Here is a 16,870-nt window from a genome sequence, read left to right as displayed (position 1 = left end):
GATGATGATGGCTATGATGAGGGAATATGGCGCACCATGGGGCTTTTTTCCTTTTCTTTTTTTTCTTTTTTACTACGGGGAAGATGGAGATATCACGCAGGAGGCCCGTTGGGCCACAATCACGATGCTACTGCTCGTACTGCGCCTTTTGCTGTTCGTCCTCGTCGAGGGTATATCTTTTCGGTCAGGCATGGCATGCAGTTGATGATCTTGCACCGTCACGTCAAAGGTCAAAGGACTGTGGGGTCCATGGGAAGGTTTGATTAAGGATCATACCCTCACCGTAGCGCCTCTCAAAAACCATTTGCTGGGGTCTTGGCACGGGTCTTGGCACCTTAGCGAGGCCAGGGCCCAGGATCGCCGTTCGTCGAAGCCTGAGCCAACCTTCGATGGGGAGGAGATCTGGTGGGCGAGAGATCACGGCGGCCAGGACTCTTGCCCTTTCCGGCATGGTCCGTGGAGGGTGAACGTGTCAGCATCGTGGCTTGGACTCAGCAGCGTGCGCTTTGCGCCAGTCAGAGCCCGCAGAATGTGTCTTGGTCCCTTCCACGCCCATGGCTCCACCCCACATGGCCTGTCCCTGCACGGAGTCGTTATCCTCTTTGTCCCCACCGTCCAGCTGCGCCATCGACATGGGAAACCTGCAGCTACCGACGGAAAATAATGCTAGTGGTCGAGGGATCTCTGTGCATTCTGCAGGAGGTCGAGCCGGCGCTGGACAGATTAACACCATACTGCCAACAGAGGGTGGGGAGGACAGGGCGCTCGGGGAATCTCGTCCTGCAGAGCACGGATGGCAGATGCAGACTACCGGGCTGAGCTAGGGTCTTTCGAGAACGCTTTGCCGGAGCTAAGACAGGTGCCAAAGATAGGGTGGAGACACGCTGGGGCATCTGATGGCGTTTCGGCCTTAAGCTGGGGGGATGGTGAAACGCCTCCAGAGTCCCTGTGCAGACCGACCACCTCAGGCCTCGGGCAGGGATCGGTGATTATCTCAGCGGGCCACGAGCGCCAAGACGCAGACCGCGGGTTTTCGTGCTGCCACCCAGGCAGGACCTCAGGGACGCCGCTATGCTTGACGCGGCTTAGTATGGGGTGCGACATGACAGGTCCAGCGCTGCATACGGAGAGCAAGGTGCTCACGGTCCCTGAGGCCCGGCAGCAGACCTCAACCTGAGAAGTCCCGTCGGAACAAACTGCTTCCCTGGTTCTCCCAGAGGTACACGCTGGCTCCCAAGAACGTCATTTGCGCCCTGGCGCCTGCAAACTTTGCGCCCCTTCCCCGTCCCTGGTTCCTGCGCTATTCTTATTCGAGCCAACCCTCTTGCTGTGGCATCGAACGCTTCCAGAACGTCATCGCTACTACTACTCCCTTCTGGGACATTTTTCCGGGCCTCAACACACAGACCACAGTTACATTGGTAACAGTCGCATGGCGTCATGGGTTCACTCGGTTGAGGATTCGGTAGATGGACATGCGGTGTCGCGTCTCCTCGACGCCATATAGGGCTCCTAGCAGTACGACGCTGCTTTCGCGTCCTGTTAATCATGATATAGTAGTAGCAACTTGGCATTGTTGTTTGGTCGTACTACTACTACTGTCCGTAGGACTCCTTAAGTTCCGCACGGCTTTTGACCCCTTTTTTTTGTCGTGCCAATCACCATTGCCAGGTACGCTGCTGACAGGCCAACTGATCCACTGGTCTCCGATGGGGCTGGAGGGAGCTGAGGACAGGATACCACAGATTGCTTAAGCCTTACTGTACGCTCTTTGGCCTGACCTTTTATGCTGGCCGCGCGGCACCTTGGTTCAGCATGGACACCGCCCGCGTACACAGTAGTGCCGGCGGCTGATCTGCTGCCACCTGGTTCGCCTGGGTCGCGCTCTGCGAATTTCAAGTGGTCGCTCTGCGTCTCCAGAAGATGCACGTACCACGCGTACCTGGAATTCTGGTTCCCCGCTGTTTCACCAAATCCTGTCCCTTATCTAGATGCAGTCATGTCCTGATGCTTGCTTTAAACTCTTTGCGGACTTCCGACTCTCATTTTTTTTTCCCTCATCCATCGCAACGTTCCATTTGCCCATTACATGGATCCCTTCCATCAGGCTGCATTCTTCGGGTCCCTGAAGATCACCCAAGGAGGTGGCGATGCTCAGTACACGAAGTACGTTGTGTCGTCCGTAGCCCCGCACCCTTTACTCATTCCTTTGCGTCAAGCAAACATGCGGCTTCCTCTGGTACTGTGTACCTAGTTATATTGTCTTGCTGCTTCTACTTTTAGAAGGCTGTCGATGGCTGGAGGGCGACCGGATTCCGGAATATGTGCGGGCCGGGATTCTCCCGAGGGCTCTTGCGCGCTCGCTGGCCCATGCCACAGTGCTGCTGATCATGATTAACAGCCTAAACCTAGAGTGCCAATTATGGTCAACAAACAGAATGCATCCAGATGCAAAGGTGGAACAGACTAACACCTGTTGGACCTTGCATCCCCGGGGATCTGTACTCCGTATGGCCCATGGGCGAAAGGAAAAAACAGAACCCCTCAGCGAGTCTGAAGATCGTGCCCGACACCCCAAACGGCTGTCAATTCCTGTCGTCATTTATCATGAAGAAGGAAAGGAGGATTTGTCACTCTCAACCTCCAACACGAATGACGACTCCAACGTCCACTGCTCTAGCTTCCCTGATGCAGCATGCCAAGCATGTCCGTCCAACCCTGCCTATGATAGCGCTGGTCCCGACAGCAGCGCACCAGGCACGTGCAAACGCCTCTTTATTTCGGCTGCCCCTAGCATCCACGATCCACGTCGGTTCCGGATTCGAGGTCTCACTACTTGATCGGGACGATGATACCGGTGGTTCTCGAGTTTCAGGAAGGGAGGCTAGAGGGACGTATCGATACTTGTAGGAGATGTGCAGCGGATGGCCTGGGAGACGGACGGCTGCCACATGCTCAGAGTTGGTCAATTTGTGCTGCTGTGCATTGATCCGTGTTGGAAAGGTGCTGCAACAGTGTGTCGCATATCCATGCGGCGGACGACAGGTGTATGAAGAGATAAATTGAACGTTGTAGGCCAACGGAAAGGAGATCGTAGTCGGAGAAGCTGTTGGTGTCGATGCGACGTTGAAGAATACAGCTGCTGTACCAACCACCGTGGAGTGCTTCGACGATTGCTGCTCCCCATTTTTAGACAGCACCAGGCTCTGAAAAGCTATCTCAACCGTCTCTTTTGATGGCACATCTACCGGCAGTGAAAATGTCTCTCCAGACAGCTCTCCCACTCCGAGCGGCGTCGACTGCAGCGCGAGCTTCGTTCCGTGTCGAATGCGCGGCTTCTTTGAAGTCCTCGGCACATCTTTTACCTCCACCTCAAACCACGTGTCTACCAGGGGCTCCCCTGCCAGAGCATCACGAGGAAGGATGTTGCTCCTGATCCAACCCATACATCCTGTGGTGCCGTTCAAGCTGGATATCACTCTTCCCACGACGCACATCTTGCTCCACCAGCTTTTGCCCTCGTATACAAACCCTCCGTAGAGATTAGCCAGTGGTCCAAGCTTTGCCATGGCTTTCGGGTCGTTTTCCAGCACCGTGGCTATAAGAAAGTGACTGATGACTTCACCTGGAAGAACCAACCCTGACAGCCACGTACGAGACATCCAACCACCAACGTCAGGGAGAAGAGACTCTTCATTGCTCCCGTAAGGCCATTGAAGTAGGACTAATCGACGGGATGGGCTCTTGCGGTACATTTCAGACCTGTCGATTTTCTGCGGAAAGTTGGGAGGGGACAGGTTATGGATAGGTGAGCCATAGATGTTTGTCGCGTATGAGATTGGACCTCCGATCTTGAGCTTGGACTTCATCGTTTCCTTGAACTTGTCAAGGCCCGGCCAGTCGAGACACTCTGCAAATACAAACAGCCCCTCCATCTGTTGCTGAGCACGACGTGGGATGAGGATGCAGTCCCATGCGTATGCAGTATCACCTGCGGTTGTCCCTCCAGCATCTTTCAGCTTGAGACTTCCAATCCTGGACAGGAGCCTGGGCCGGCCGCTGGGTCTGTCCGATGATGGAGATGGACCATGATCTCCGGCTGGTGACGCGGGAAGGGACGGGCTGTACTTGACGATCAGGCTATCGAAAAAGCGCCGCACCATAATAAGATCCCAGTCTACCTTGCCAGTTCGCAGTTTGTCGAACTCGTTGATCTCTTGTGTGGAGATAACTAGATCTTTAGACTCCTGCAAGATTGCGACCCGAACGATGGCGTCAAGACGAAGGAGCAGCTCTGCAGCTAGGACAATCTGAAGGAGAAGCCACTTTCGCTCAAGGCCGCGATCAATCAAAAGCTTGTGATTGGCATCCTGACAGGCATTCGGGTCGAGATAATCCCCGTCCGGGTGCGGAGGTGCCTCCCAAAGGATCTGACCGATACGCATGCGCCATTCGATGAGACTGAAGTCAAACCACGCGCCCTTCGTGGCCAAGACCTGAGTTAGAGTTTCGATCTGGACCTTGAGGCTGTAAGGGTTGTCCTGGTCTATAACGTTGAAAGGGGGGTAAAGGAATTTTGTGAACAGGTTGTCGTACAACCGGCGGGTGGACTCCTTGTCAAGCATAGTGATCGGCTTTCCCTCCTGTAAGATCTCATCACGGAATACCCGCAGTTCTTCAAGTCGTTCCGCCACTGCTTTGATACTGAAATTCCGCACACCTATACGTTTCCACGCCGTGGGCCCTTCACAGATCAGCTTATGCCGATCGTGCACTGTGTCTTGATTACACTCAGAGTAAGGGTCATTGAGATGCTCCATGATTCGATATGCTTCTGCGGCTGGCAGATTCGCGAGTCGCTGGAAATCAACGCTTGCCTTTGGTACCAGGGGTCCCTTGTTCTTGACGACATCCGCGACGGGCAGTTCAAGGAAGTGGCCGAATCCGACACAGCCTGGTTCCTTCCCGTTCATGGACAACATGTTGGGTACTTCAAAGACGCCAACGTCAAACGTCGCCCGTTTTGCACCATGTTTCCTCCTCCAATCCGTTATCCTTACCTTTGTGTCACCTCTTATTGCCCACTCATCGGGAACGGGAAGGTGCGCATGCAGTGTCGACAGCGTGAACGACTCGTGGGACAGCGGCTGCCTGTCCCATAGATCCTGAATAATTGGATCATGATGATCCCAAGGGAAGATAACCTGCGGATACCAAAGACCGTTTCTTCCTCTTTCGAGCAGAAAGTGCGGGGCCCCTGAGAAGATGTGCTTCAGGTCTTCCTTCGTCAGAAGGGACTCTCCACATTCGTGAGCGTCAGTTTCCTTCATTTGCGTCTTAGCCTCACTGCGTCTCTGCGAAGCCTCCAGCGCATTCTCCAAGGCGTCCTGTATGTTCGTGGGCTGCTTTGGTTCACCCAGTGGAGACTTCGGCGACTCTGGCGATAGCACGGTATGCTCATGATGGTGAGCATGGCGATGATGGGGCCTTGGCTCTGGGATTTGGACTGGTGCTGTTCTCGATACCTTCTCTTGCTCCTATCTATACATGTCAGCAAGGTGTCGGACCAACCTCTAACAGATCACCTGGAAATGAATGCTAATATCCAAGTTTGAGAGGTATCTATTCGAAACAACTGGATGGGCGAAACTCTGAGCTGATTCGACACGTACAGGTACATCGGCCTTCCTTGCCGCTTCCTCCCTTTTTGCTGTTTCCGGGACATCGGCCTGCCTCAAGTTCTCACCTCCGCTGCTGCGTCTGCGGAATCGGCTGAACAGTGTATTTCGGTTTTCAGAAGCATTCGCCGCTTCCCTCACAGAGCCTGTGTTTCCATTTCCGTTTCCCGTAGACGCAGGCGTCGGTGGTGTCCTGTTGGACGGAGACCGATGGAGTCCTTGGAAGAGAGGCATTGTTCCTGCACCAGCCTCGAAGACTTGCAACCTAACTGCCAGATAATCGAGGGACGATAGAGATTCGATCCATGATTCCACGCGCGGCCGCTGGACCTATCTATTATATCTGGCCATGAAGCAGAGGCAATGGTGGTTGGCAGCTCGCTCGGTCAGAACCAGGCAGCAGGAAGACAAGATCGACCGACGATGAAAGTCTGGACGAAGACCCAGCCACTGCAGGGCAATCAAAGCCAAGCTTGAAGATAGACTCGTGGTGAGAGAAAGATTAGCATTAGGTATTATTGATCAGAGGAACGGGTTCGTCTTCTCGATTCCTAGTAGGTAGCTGCTCTCGTCAAGAAAAAAACCGGACGTCGAAGAGGTTGACCCACGTCAAAGAGAAAGGAAAGAGGGGGGAAACGAAGAAACGTAAAAGAGCGCAGAGCCCCTTCCGGAAACCAGCTCCGGGTTGGGCAGCCGCGCAGTCGTGCTGCGCTTTTGGTAGGTATGAGCCTGCCTAAGGTATGCTATGGATCAAGCGGGCCCCATGGAGAATCGAAGACAGCAAACGCCCAAGAGCCTGGGACAGCAACCTAAATAATAAATACGCAACCGGTGTAGTAGGCAAGAAACTCGGCGACAGGGATGATATTTAAATAAGCTGCAGTAGCTTCGTTCTAGGGCATGCCCGGCCCAATGCCATGAAGGTCTGTCCGGGACTGACTGACGTAACGGTGCCGGTTTTCCGTCCTCGGCGAACTTTGGTCAAGTTTTCTTGTCTGAACTTTTCCGGGTCCGTCTTGGGACTCGTCGACGGTGTGTGTTATGATCTCTTTTTCGCTTTTTCGTTTCTTTCGGCCATGTGACCGATTCGTAAGTTAAATCCGAGCTGAGACTCGGGCTCGGACCTTACTTAGATGGGTCCGTCCGACGAGAGCTGGAGATTGATTGATTGATTCCCCGGATCTTCAGCGCCCGTCGATCTCTGTCCTTGTCTTATCCGTGCCGTGGCCGTGCAGGGCTAATTATTACCTAAGGTAGATATGACGTGCTTTCCAGATCATTTTAAACCTTCTTGTGGGGATTGTCCAACTCCGACGGACGGGGACGGACGTCCCGGGACGGGAGGGATAGATGGATGGAGATCCCGGGATACCTGGATAGGATAGGACCGATCTTAGAGGTAGATCAGATCCCTGTCTACTCCATAAATACATATCTCAGGCTGTGTGCAGAGGGTCGCAGCACGGCACCTTCTCTGTCCGTTCACCGGCCGGCGGCAGATACAGTACTGTACGGAGTGCAGTACATACACGTCAGAGGCGTCTTCTAGGTGGATCCCTGTTTACTGTGTGGAGTGCAATGCATCTAGATGTGATACTTCTCCTGCTTCTGCTCCTGCTACTGATAAGAGGGGGTAGGTATCCTGTCATGTCAGATGGGACGAATTACTTCGGAGATGAGGTGTTTATCTGCAAATTATTCATTTATTCGTACCGATCTTTTCAAAGTGAAATTGAATTAATTAACCAAGGCTTTTTCATACCCTCTTTGAATGGCGTAAGTCGTGATTTCCGTCCGTGCTTTTCTTTTCATCTACCTATTCCGTGACTTCAGATCTTGGACGTCGTGCCATTCCTATGATGGTATTAGCAGAACTGCAACTATCTTCAGGTCGTATTGCTGACCACCGAGAGAGATATTAGAGAAAAATAAAAATATAAAAAGAAAGCCCATGCTGCCCATCCAGGTCCGTCACATGACGAACAGAACGGACACCTACAGGTGCTGGTGCAGGAAGTTCAGAACGGTCTTGTAGCCCCTCTCGTACTCCTTGCGGACCTCGGGGTCCTCGAGGTTCGACCGCGCGGCCATCCAGCCGTGGATCTGGGTCGGGAAGGTCTCGATGAGGTTAGGGACCTTCAGGTTCTCGCGGTAGGCGTTGACGTCCTGGACGGGCTCGTCCTTGGAGGCCAGCAGGGCCATCGGGACGGTGACCTGCTTGGCGTCGTTGGGATCGACCATGGCCGGGTGGCACTGCACGGCGGCCCTGAAGGCCTTGTTGTCCTGGCCTGCCGCCAGATTGGCGATCTTGCCGCCCCAGCAGTAGCCCAGGATGGCCCACGAGTAGCCGCTCTGTCCGGGAGCCTGGCGGTCGGCGTCGGCGATTATGTTGGGGATCTTGGACAGCGTGTTGGGCGGCGCCGCCTTGGTCTGGAAGAAGTTGCCCAGCTTCTGCTTGTGCTCATCCGTCTGGGGCGGGTACCAGGAGATGTCGGCCGGGCTGCCCTCGAACCAGTCGGGCATGTACACGCGGTACTTCTTCTCCGGGTCGGAGTTGGCAAGGATGTCGGCACCCTGGAGGGTCTGAGGGAAGAAGCCGAAGATGTCTGCAGAGGAAGATAAGTTCTTAGCTTCACGATTGGCCCTTATCAAGGGATACGATCATGCTCACCGTAGATGACCAGGATGGCCTTGTTAGTGTTCTCGGGGCCGGTTACGTCTGTTGTTACCGTCAGTACATATTCTTCGACAATCAAAGTTGTTCCAGGGACGAGATCAGTGCACATACAGGTCTTCAGACCACCGATGGTCTTGAATTCGCCCTTGGCCTCGTAGCCCTTGGACACGACGGGCGGGATGCTGCAGCAGGCATTGGAGTTAGCGTCTCGCGTTCTCTATTTGTTTTGGGGGTAAATATTTATAGGAAAAATGCTTACGAGCAGCAAGCCTGGCTAGGTTGCGACATGGCTGCAGAACTGCAATGGATGGGCCTGAAAGCGCTAGCGTGGTACGGTTTCAGGGATGATGGAGCAAGATATGGCCTTCGAAGGGAAGTGCTTAGAAGCTGCTGAAAGCGCATACGGGGTAGACGGGGAGGGGAGGGAAACAAAAAGCGGACGAGGAGCAAGTTAAGTAGGCAATTGTTAAGTGGGCACGGAATTGGACGAATTGGTTGAGGTTAAGTGGTCTCCCCAGCTGGCCTTTTCTCTGAGTTTCTTCAGAGGGTGGAGAGACGCTGCTGTGCTTCTCCCCAACCCCGCCGGAGCAGACGTCATCCCAGCGACATCGGCAGCGAGTCGACGTTCCGACATCCGTGCCGGTGTGACGGCCATTGATTGATCAATCTGGCTGGAGACTATCGACAGGACATGAAGCTCTACATAAATCTTGGCTATTCTTTCGGGATGCACGTCGCAAGAGGGCAACGCGTTGCTCCCGACCTTTGGTACCGAGTGGGATATATAACAGCGCTTCACGGCGGAGTTCTCAACCGCCCCCGCGGGCCCGCAGGCCCACCTTAAGCTTCACCATACATATTTCTTTTGTAACCCTTCCAATTTCCATTCTATGGTGGGTCTTTTGTCTATCAAACAAGCATTTTATGCTCCAATATCATTGATGACAAAGAGACAAGCACCTGAAAAGAAATGAATACGTGCAATACACCGTATCCACTTCTGCTTTATTTGCGAAAAAGGCTTCTCCGATCTATAGGATGGGGTAGTTTATATGATTCCAATTAGAGGAGCACAAAACATGGCCCACACCATATTCCACTCTTCGGTATTCGAACGAGTGATAATACTCAATGAAGCTTGCATATCATGATTCGTAACATGACACAGATCGACTGTCAATTCTTTGTCAATAGTCCTCTTCGTGGTCTCTGAACGGCCATCCTCTTTCCAGAAGCTCAAGATCTACCTCGGGCCCCTCCGCGGTGTCGACCAACGACTGCTTAAGCTCACCTGCTCTCCCGACAGCTGTTTCATGCCTCTCGTTACTTACACAACCTTGCTCATTCACTCCGCCCAGCCCTTCCAGCCAGTGATTCACGAAATTATTCAACTCGAACCACAATTGCTCCTGCTCGAGGAAACCGCTCAATTCAGCCTCCGTGAGCTCCACTGGGCACTTTATGTCTTTAGTATCTGGCAGATGGGGCCAGTATTCAACCATCTGGACCAAGGCCCCCTTCAAAGTCACGAGGTCGCCGCTCCATTGACGGCCCGCTCTATCGACAAGATGTTGGCGAGGAAGAAGCAATGGATCACGAAGAGCCTGAAGATGCTGTTTATTGAGATGGCCGTTGAATATGTGATAGTAGTAGAAAAGAAGTTGTCTCCGATCTTGGGCCTTGTCCTCCAGTGTCAACGATTCGTGGTCAGGCGGAAGAGACGGTTCCTTCAGGTTGGGGGTTTCTTCATTGTCCGGGTTTTCAAATGCACGAGGGTAGCCCGCAGCAAGAAGACGAGGCTCAACAGTCGTGTGTTGCTAATCTATGATATAAGAGATTGCACTAGACTCGGGAGAGATAAATATATTGTTCGGATTCAAATCTGGAGCATTGTTGATTAGGAGTGACTAGAAATATATGATATTGACGTACCAGGGTGACGCAGGGTTGGTTGATTTAGTGGATTTTTGATATCATTCGGAAGCAGGTAAGGTGCCAGAGATAGGTATTTCTCCAAGAGAGCAATGAAATCTTCCGGCAAATGCTTCCCCGGAAAAGCACCGTTGTGCGGGAAGTCGAGTTCAAGAGGCTTTCCATATCTTCTGGTCCATCCTAATTCTTTCTCTGCGATCGATTTGAGTCGTAATCTTTGGGTTCATTCCCTACGAAAATCAGTCTGACCAAAGCCATTATTGCACTCTGATGAAGTGCAGAGGCAACTTACAAGGTCCACGGTCTATATCAAGCGTGGCTCTGTTCCCGTACCAGAACATATAGTCAGCAATCGGACAAATGCAAAACTTGTCCGAATCCTGCTTCCCTCCATTCTCATCTGCATAGAGCGAGGCTTGGAGATGGAGGGGAATATCGCGTTTGAGGTAGATACTTCATATAGAGCCGAACGAGATATCAAAGAGTTTCCTTTCGATTTCCACAAAGCTGGAGGCGAGCGTATGCCTCTATCTCTTCGTCATGTCGATCCACTTTCTCTCAAGGCTGACACCAGGGGCCTTTTCCATGATGATATACTCGACTCCAAACGGATTATCAGTTGTTGGAGAATATCCATAGCCTCTTGGTACGGGGATTCCCTTTGAGCGAAGGTACTCCAATGTTGCAGCTTCGCTTGCAGTGGCATAATGATGTGCACAATTATCCGATATGGGATCTTTGCGACGGCCTGAAAACCGTCTTCTATCGTGACGAGAAATGCTCTATGAAGCCACCTTCGGCGAATTTCGTGAGATAGACGACCTTTCGATGGCTGGAACCCAAATGTTCTACAGCAGTCTGTCAAAGGCCATCGACGTTGAACTCCATGTAGCGCTCCTTCAATCGCACGTCTTCGTCGTATAAGAATCGACCAGAGGTGTAAGAAAAGAGTGCCAAATCAGGTGAAGTGCCTAGATAAGAACGGCCGTCTCAACTTCACACCATCACGAGAGTGGGTGAGAAGACACCCACCCATTGCACGGTGGCCCTGCGTGCATGCACATGACCCTGGTATCCTTGGGGAGGCAGATAGAAACGAGCAACTGATTCTTTGTGTCAAGATCATCTGTACAAATGGAGCTGTCTTGAAAGAATGAATTACTGTTTCTGGATTTTCCACGCCAGGTAATCAGCGATCGAATGGTACGTACTACTAGGTACGATCCCTAGAAGGTCGCAAGCCAAGGAGTTGCCTGAGGTCGGCTCGAGCGAGATGGTGGAACATCAATGGACCCACATGCACTATTCATGCGGGAATCGGCGCAGCGTTCATACTTCCAACTGGCCCACGCCCTTTGAATCTTTCGTTAATCCCGAGGCTATTAAATATAGATCAGTCATCGGGAATATTATGGGCGCACGATTTGGAAATGTGAGTTCCAGTCTATGCGCTATTCCGGCTATTGTTACTCCTGTCTAGCCAATACAGGATTCCGGCAATGCCCTATATAGATCTCAGGTTTCATTTTAACTTTACACGTCAAAGAATTTCTCCCACTTGATCTGCTGAACTCAGAGGCTGGCAGCAGGCAGAAATGTGGCGCTATGAGCTGAGTCGTAGAGCGCAATTTGATATCTTGAGTCGATAAGCTAGTGATTGGTTACACTGCCAAGTTTCCATTCCTTTGTTTGGAGTTACAATTGATCATTCTAATGCTTACTGGGTATAGTCTCTCAATTGAAGGACAATAGTACATCCCTATTAGGTATGTACCTACTTAGGTAGAAACCTTGTAGGCACTTACCGTGCTGTGCCATCTTTCAACCATCTCTCACGCGGATTAAGGACAGGAGAGATCCAGTGAAGGTGCAACATATGTTATAAAGCGTTGCTATGTGATCTTCTTTGTTATCTTAACCCTTTCTCTTCTTTTTTCCCTTTCTCACGCAGTCTCACCTCTTTGATCTGATATTCGCGTTTCGAACCACATCTTTATCTCCATCGTCACATCCCGCCTATCTTTAGGTGCTTTGCATCAGCAGAACAAAAAAAAAAAATCATAAGCCTCATACGCCTCTTTCTCCACAGCATGAAGTATTTGGCCACTATCCTCATCTTCACGGAACTCGTCACCTCACAGACAACCGCACCCCCTCCGACCCTATCCCCCATCATCCAGCCCATCACCGTCTTTCCCGCTGCAGCCCAAAACCTCACCAGCCATGTCCGATTTGAATCCGACCCCTTCTTGTTACCCCTACCCATAGGCCCAAGCTCCGGCCTCGACGGGCCCAAAATCGACCTCGTCAACAACTCCGTTTTCGACTGGTGGTACTTCGACGCCGTGGACTGCAACAACTCCAACACCTCGCTGACGGTGACGCTCTTCGCGGCCTCGTCGCATGCGTTTCCGTATCTGGAGCGCTCGGACTCGGTGCTGACGGCGTACCTGTGGGCGTCGTTTCCCAATGGGACCGTGTGGACGAAGTACATGAATGCGGAGTTGGCGACGGTCGTGGCGGTGGGGGATGGGAGTAAAGGGGATTGGCATCCGACGGGATTTAGTTGGGAGGGGGCAGGGGATATGTCGAGGTATGAGGTGACGGTCAAGTCGAGCGAGATGGATGTGTGGGGTAAGATGGAGTTGGTTTCGGTAGGTTTGCTTACTTACCCTTCACTTGTTCTTCGTATACTTCTCGCCTGCATGATATATACCCCCGATCTAGGGTCTGTGTATAGTATATCTACATCCATCGCCGCTCCCCCCCCCCCTCTTCCGGAGATATCCCAACCAATCAATCACCCAACTATCAACTGGAACACCAGCCTAATCTCTGTCCTACCATACTAACAGCCTTGGAACTTTTACATCAGGTCGCACCCGCCCACTACCCCTGCTCCCCCGCAAGCGCGGGCAGCGGTAAACACACGTTCCAGGTGGCACCGCATATCGGCTGGTCGAACGCTGTCCCGGACGCCACGGCCACCGTAAACCTCACGATCCAGGGCGAGCCTCTCACGTTCCGCGGGGTTGGGTATCATGATAAGGTGAGATAGATGTCTTCCTGCCTTCAAGCATAGCCCGGACGCTGTCCATACGTGTATCCGGGTCCTTGTTTAGTACCATTTTGGTACTCAATGCTAATCCAACTGTATTCGTAAACACAGAACTGGTCCGACCAACCCTTCCTCAACTCCGTTGGCAGCTGGTACTGGGGACACAGCCGTCTAGGTCCCTACTCCCTCGTCTGGTTCCACTTCCTGCCCCCAAACACAAACAACACCACAACCTACACCAGCAGCTACGTCGCCAAAGATGGCAAGATCCTTGTCTCCAGCTGCTCACCCACCCTCCTGAGCGTCCGTCCGACAGGACCACGAGCCAGATATCCGCCCCGCGTTGGTGAAATGTCTGAGGGATTTCACATCGACTTTGATCTTGGCGAAGGTGATAATGGAGGTGTTTTGAGCATCAACGTGACAGCTACAGCTGAAATTGCTACCGACAGGAAGTCCTATACGCGGTGGGCGGGGACTGTGAGCGGTGGGTTAGTGGGAGGAGAGGTTTATGAGGGGGCTGCGATCTTTGAGCAGTTTGAGGTTGACACCTAGTTCTTTTTTTTTCCTTGGGGACAGAGAAAGGTTGGACGAATTGCACAGATGATGGAGGGATGGAATAGATACCTTGGATAGATCTGGGTGGGGGATGCATGCATGCATGTAGATCATATGCCTGGGGCACTCAGATTGGATTTTAGATGAACATGCAAGGGATTTTGGTATCGATATGCTTGGAAGAAAAGAAAAAGAAAAGCTACCCTCTACAAGGCACTGCGAGAGAAAAAAACGTCTGATACTGACTCCATCCTCGTAAATAATTGCCATTCATCTTTCTTTCAAGATGTAAGCACGTCACGCAGAACTCCCTAGGATAGTCAGATAATACTCCTTTTTAACGATTGTTAAATAAGTTAAATAAATACACTCATGCATATACATAGCTCATTCATGAGGTATATATAATACCTATTATAGTTATGAGAACAATACAAGATACCAAGTCCACATACAGGACACACACAGACATTTCACATATGATGATGATGCTACAGAATAATACATATAAGCATGATAATAATGAAAACAAAAAATGGAGGAGGATTAACAAAAAAAGGAAACAAGAGACATGCTGAAATAAGAAAAATAAAGAAACAAAATTTTCGCTTTCAATCGGCTTTCAAATTAAATCGTTATGGGGGGTAAAAGAAACAGTTTCAGATTACCCGGAGCAGAAGCAGGAGCAACGACAGTGGTTGTAGTAGTTCAAACAAACGGACAGATGGAGAGACAAAAGAAAAGAAGGAAAAAAAGACAAAACCCCGCGCCTTGCAGTACAAGTATGAACTTAGAAAGAAAAAAAAGACATCTTTGACATTTTACCCCATTTCCCGGATTCAGCCAAGCCGTAACACAGAGAATGGACGTGCTTTCAGACAGATCAGATCAATCAGGTCGTCATCAATCCCAACAACAGCAACAATAGCAACAGACAGAGACATACACACATAGGAGGGAGGGCAAGTGCGAAAAGAAAATAAGAGAAAAATAAATCAGAACAGAGAGAAAACGTTCCCAGGAGTGAAATGAAAAAAGTAATCCCCAAATATGCCGCTGGATTGCGAATAGTAACATATAAAGCCTCCCGAATCAATCAATGCCCATTTACTACCGGACTCCCTTTCTCGCTATGCGAATCGCTCTTTGTGGTTGACCGAACGGTCGAATCATCATCCTTGGCACCAGTCGAGGCCGATGTCACAGAACTGGTAGTGTTTGTGTTACCTCCATCCGTGGACGTGTCTTTACCACAGCCCTTTACGAGAATATGCCTCTGTAAGAAGAAATGAGTCAGTTCAAGCTGGACAAGTGTAAATTCATTTGTAGAAAACATCTTGGGGGCTATCTCACCTTCAGCGCATCCTTCCTGGAGAAGCTCTTCTCGCAATGTGTGCATGGGTATGGCTTGACCGATAGATGGATCCGCTTATGCCGCTTCAGATCGTGATTCCGATTGAAGCTCTGTGGGCACTGGTCGCACTTGAACGGGCGGTCGTTCGGCGGGCCTGGTTGCCCATGTCCTTGGTGATGGGGTGGGTGTCCGCCATATATATGTTGCATGCTCGCTACATGCCCACTATTAAAGCCGGGTAGAATTCCCAGCTGCATACTTCCCATAAGCGACATCTGACTGTTGGGACTATGTACGTTCGTCATGACCGGCCCGCTCATCGCGGGAAGTGAATATGAAGGCCACGGAGGACGGTTGTAACCGAAGTGCGGCTGCTGTCCAGATGGCGAAGGACTCGTGCCCGGGGGAAGTCTTGATGCAGGAGCCTGAATACCTAATCCGCCTTGTGGGACTGGCGAGGGCCCGCCATATCCAGGAGCGTAATGATTAGGGGCCGTAGTCTGCTGCGGCCCACCGTAGAGCGGTGTGGAAGATGACTTGGAGCCGTACGGATCTCCAGAGCTAAACTGCTGCGGAGGTGCAGAACTGGGCTGAGCGCCCTGTGGGTTCATCATTGTATGAGCCATTGTTTGCGGCTGCTGCCCTGTCGGCGTGGGGACGTTAGGAGATGAAACTGGGAGCGGCTGCTGAAATGGTGGTAGATGGTTGATATCGTACGGTTGTGTCATCCCTTCTGTAGCTGTCGGGGAAGTTGTATTCCGACCAAGAGATCCTAATGAAGGAGAGAATCCGCCGCGTGGAGGGAAGAGGGCATTTACACCCTGATTCCAGGGCTGATGCGGAGCTGCTGACCCGGAGCCGTAGCCGTATGAATTCTGGTTCTGCCAGTAACCAGCGGAATACGATGGTATATCCTGCGCTGCAGATACTGCGCCTGATGCTGATGACTGCAGAGAGTTGGGTCCTTCTCCCGAGTGATTCGAAGTCGGCGTCAAAAGGTTGCCAACGCTCGCGTTCTGCGGAGGATGTATGTTTGACTGAGGGGGATACTTCTGATTCACGCTGGCTAGTTGAAAATGGGACGGAGGAGGAAGCTCGAAGCTGGGTAGACTGGGCGCGGCTGGCCTTCGAGAAGTCAACGGCTGAGACGCTGTGAGCGCATCAAGCGCCGTACCCATAGTGGGTTGGGGGATTGCGATGGCCGCCAGATTGCCGGAAGGATCTCGTAACTGCCCTGACGGTCGAAAGACGTCTGTTTCTACCGCGGACTGAGTCGAGATGTTCGTGGGGGGGATACTCCCCGGCTGAAACGACGCGCTGCTGACTCCAAACGCCCAATATCGACCGCTAGGTACGCGTGAAGGATCCAGGAGGGGCGATATTGATGATGATCTGCGTGATTAGGCGGTTCCTATGTGGTGATCCAAGAAGCAGACGCTTTGTGACTGGAAATAATCGAAAAAGGAAAAAAGAAAAAAGCTTGCGGTTTGAGCGAGAGAAGCGGGAGAGGATCGATCAATGGCGATCCTCAATACGGCCAGCCACGAAAATAGATCCTTTAATTAAAGGGAAGATTGACCGGTTTTCTCGAAACAAGGCGCTGGAAATGGAAG

The 16,870-nt window shown here is 51.7% G+C and overlaps 4 protein-coding genes across 4 annotated transcripts; 1 reads left to right on the top strand and 3 right to left on the bottom strand.

Moving 5' to 3' along the window:
• Window positions 1-2,636: 2,636 nt before the first annotated feature.
• Window positions 2,637-5,912, bottom strand: VTN00DRAFT_8941 (uncharacterized protein; the record flags this gene model as incomplete). The annotated part of the gene is made up of 2 exons (XM_069435846.1): window positions 2,637-5,537; window positions 5,673-5,912. 2 exons carry the CDS (start codon window positions 5,910-5,912, stop codon window positions 2,637-2,639), a joined length of 3,141 nt encoding a protein of 1,046 aa, XP_069285751.1.
• A 1,761-nt stretch (window positions 5,913-7,673) lies between these two features.
• Window positions 7,674-8,643, bottom strand: VTN00DRAFT_8940 (uncharacterized protein; the record flags this gene model as incomplete). Its single annotated transcript, XM_069435845.1, has 4 exons — window positions 7,674-8,284; window positions 8,350-8,397; window positions 8,467-8,537; window positions 8,615-8,643. 4 exons carry the CDS (start codon window positions 8,641-8,643, stop codon window positions 7,674-7,676), a joined length of 759 nt encoding a protein of 252 aa, XP_069285750.1.
• A 3,734-nt stretch (window positions 8,644-12,377) lies between these two features.
• On the top strand, window positions 12,378-13,900 carry VTN00DRAFT_8939 (uncharacterized protein; the record flags this gene model as incomplete). The annotated part of the gene is made up of 3 exons (XM_069435843.1): window positions 12,378-12,941; window positions 13,163-13,336; window positions 13,457-13,900. The coding sequence occupies 3 exons, from the start codon at window positions 12,378-12,380 to the stop codon at window positions 13,898-13,900; spliced, it is 1,182 nt and encodes a 393-aa protein (XP_069285749.1).
• A 1,099-nt stretch (window positions 13,901-14,999) lies between these two features.
• Window positions 15,000-16,435, bottom strand: VTN00DRAFT_8938 (uncharacterized protein; the record flags this gene model as incomplete). Its single annotated transcript, XM_069435842.1, has 2 exons — window positions 15,000-15,179; window positions 15,257-16,435. 2 exons carry the CDS (start codon window positions 16,433-16,435, stop codon window positions 15,000-15,002), a joined length of 1,359 nt encoding a protein of 452 aa, XP_069285748.1.
• Window positions 16,436-16,870: the final 435 nt, after the last annotated feature.

Source organism: Thermoascus crustaceus (assembly GCF_041956765.1).
Source record: "Thermoascus crustaceus strain CBS 181.67 unplaced genomic scaffold VTN00scaffold_6, whole genome shotgun sequence".
NCBI classification, from domain to species: Eukaryota; Fungi; Ascomycota; class Eurotiomycetes; order Eurotiales; family Thermoascaceae; genus Thermoascus; species Thermoascus crustaceus.
This window is presented reverse-complemented; position numbering and strand designations above follow the sequence as displayed.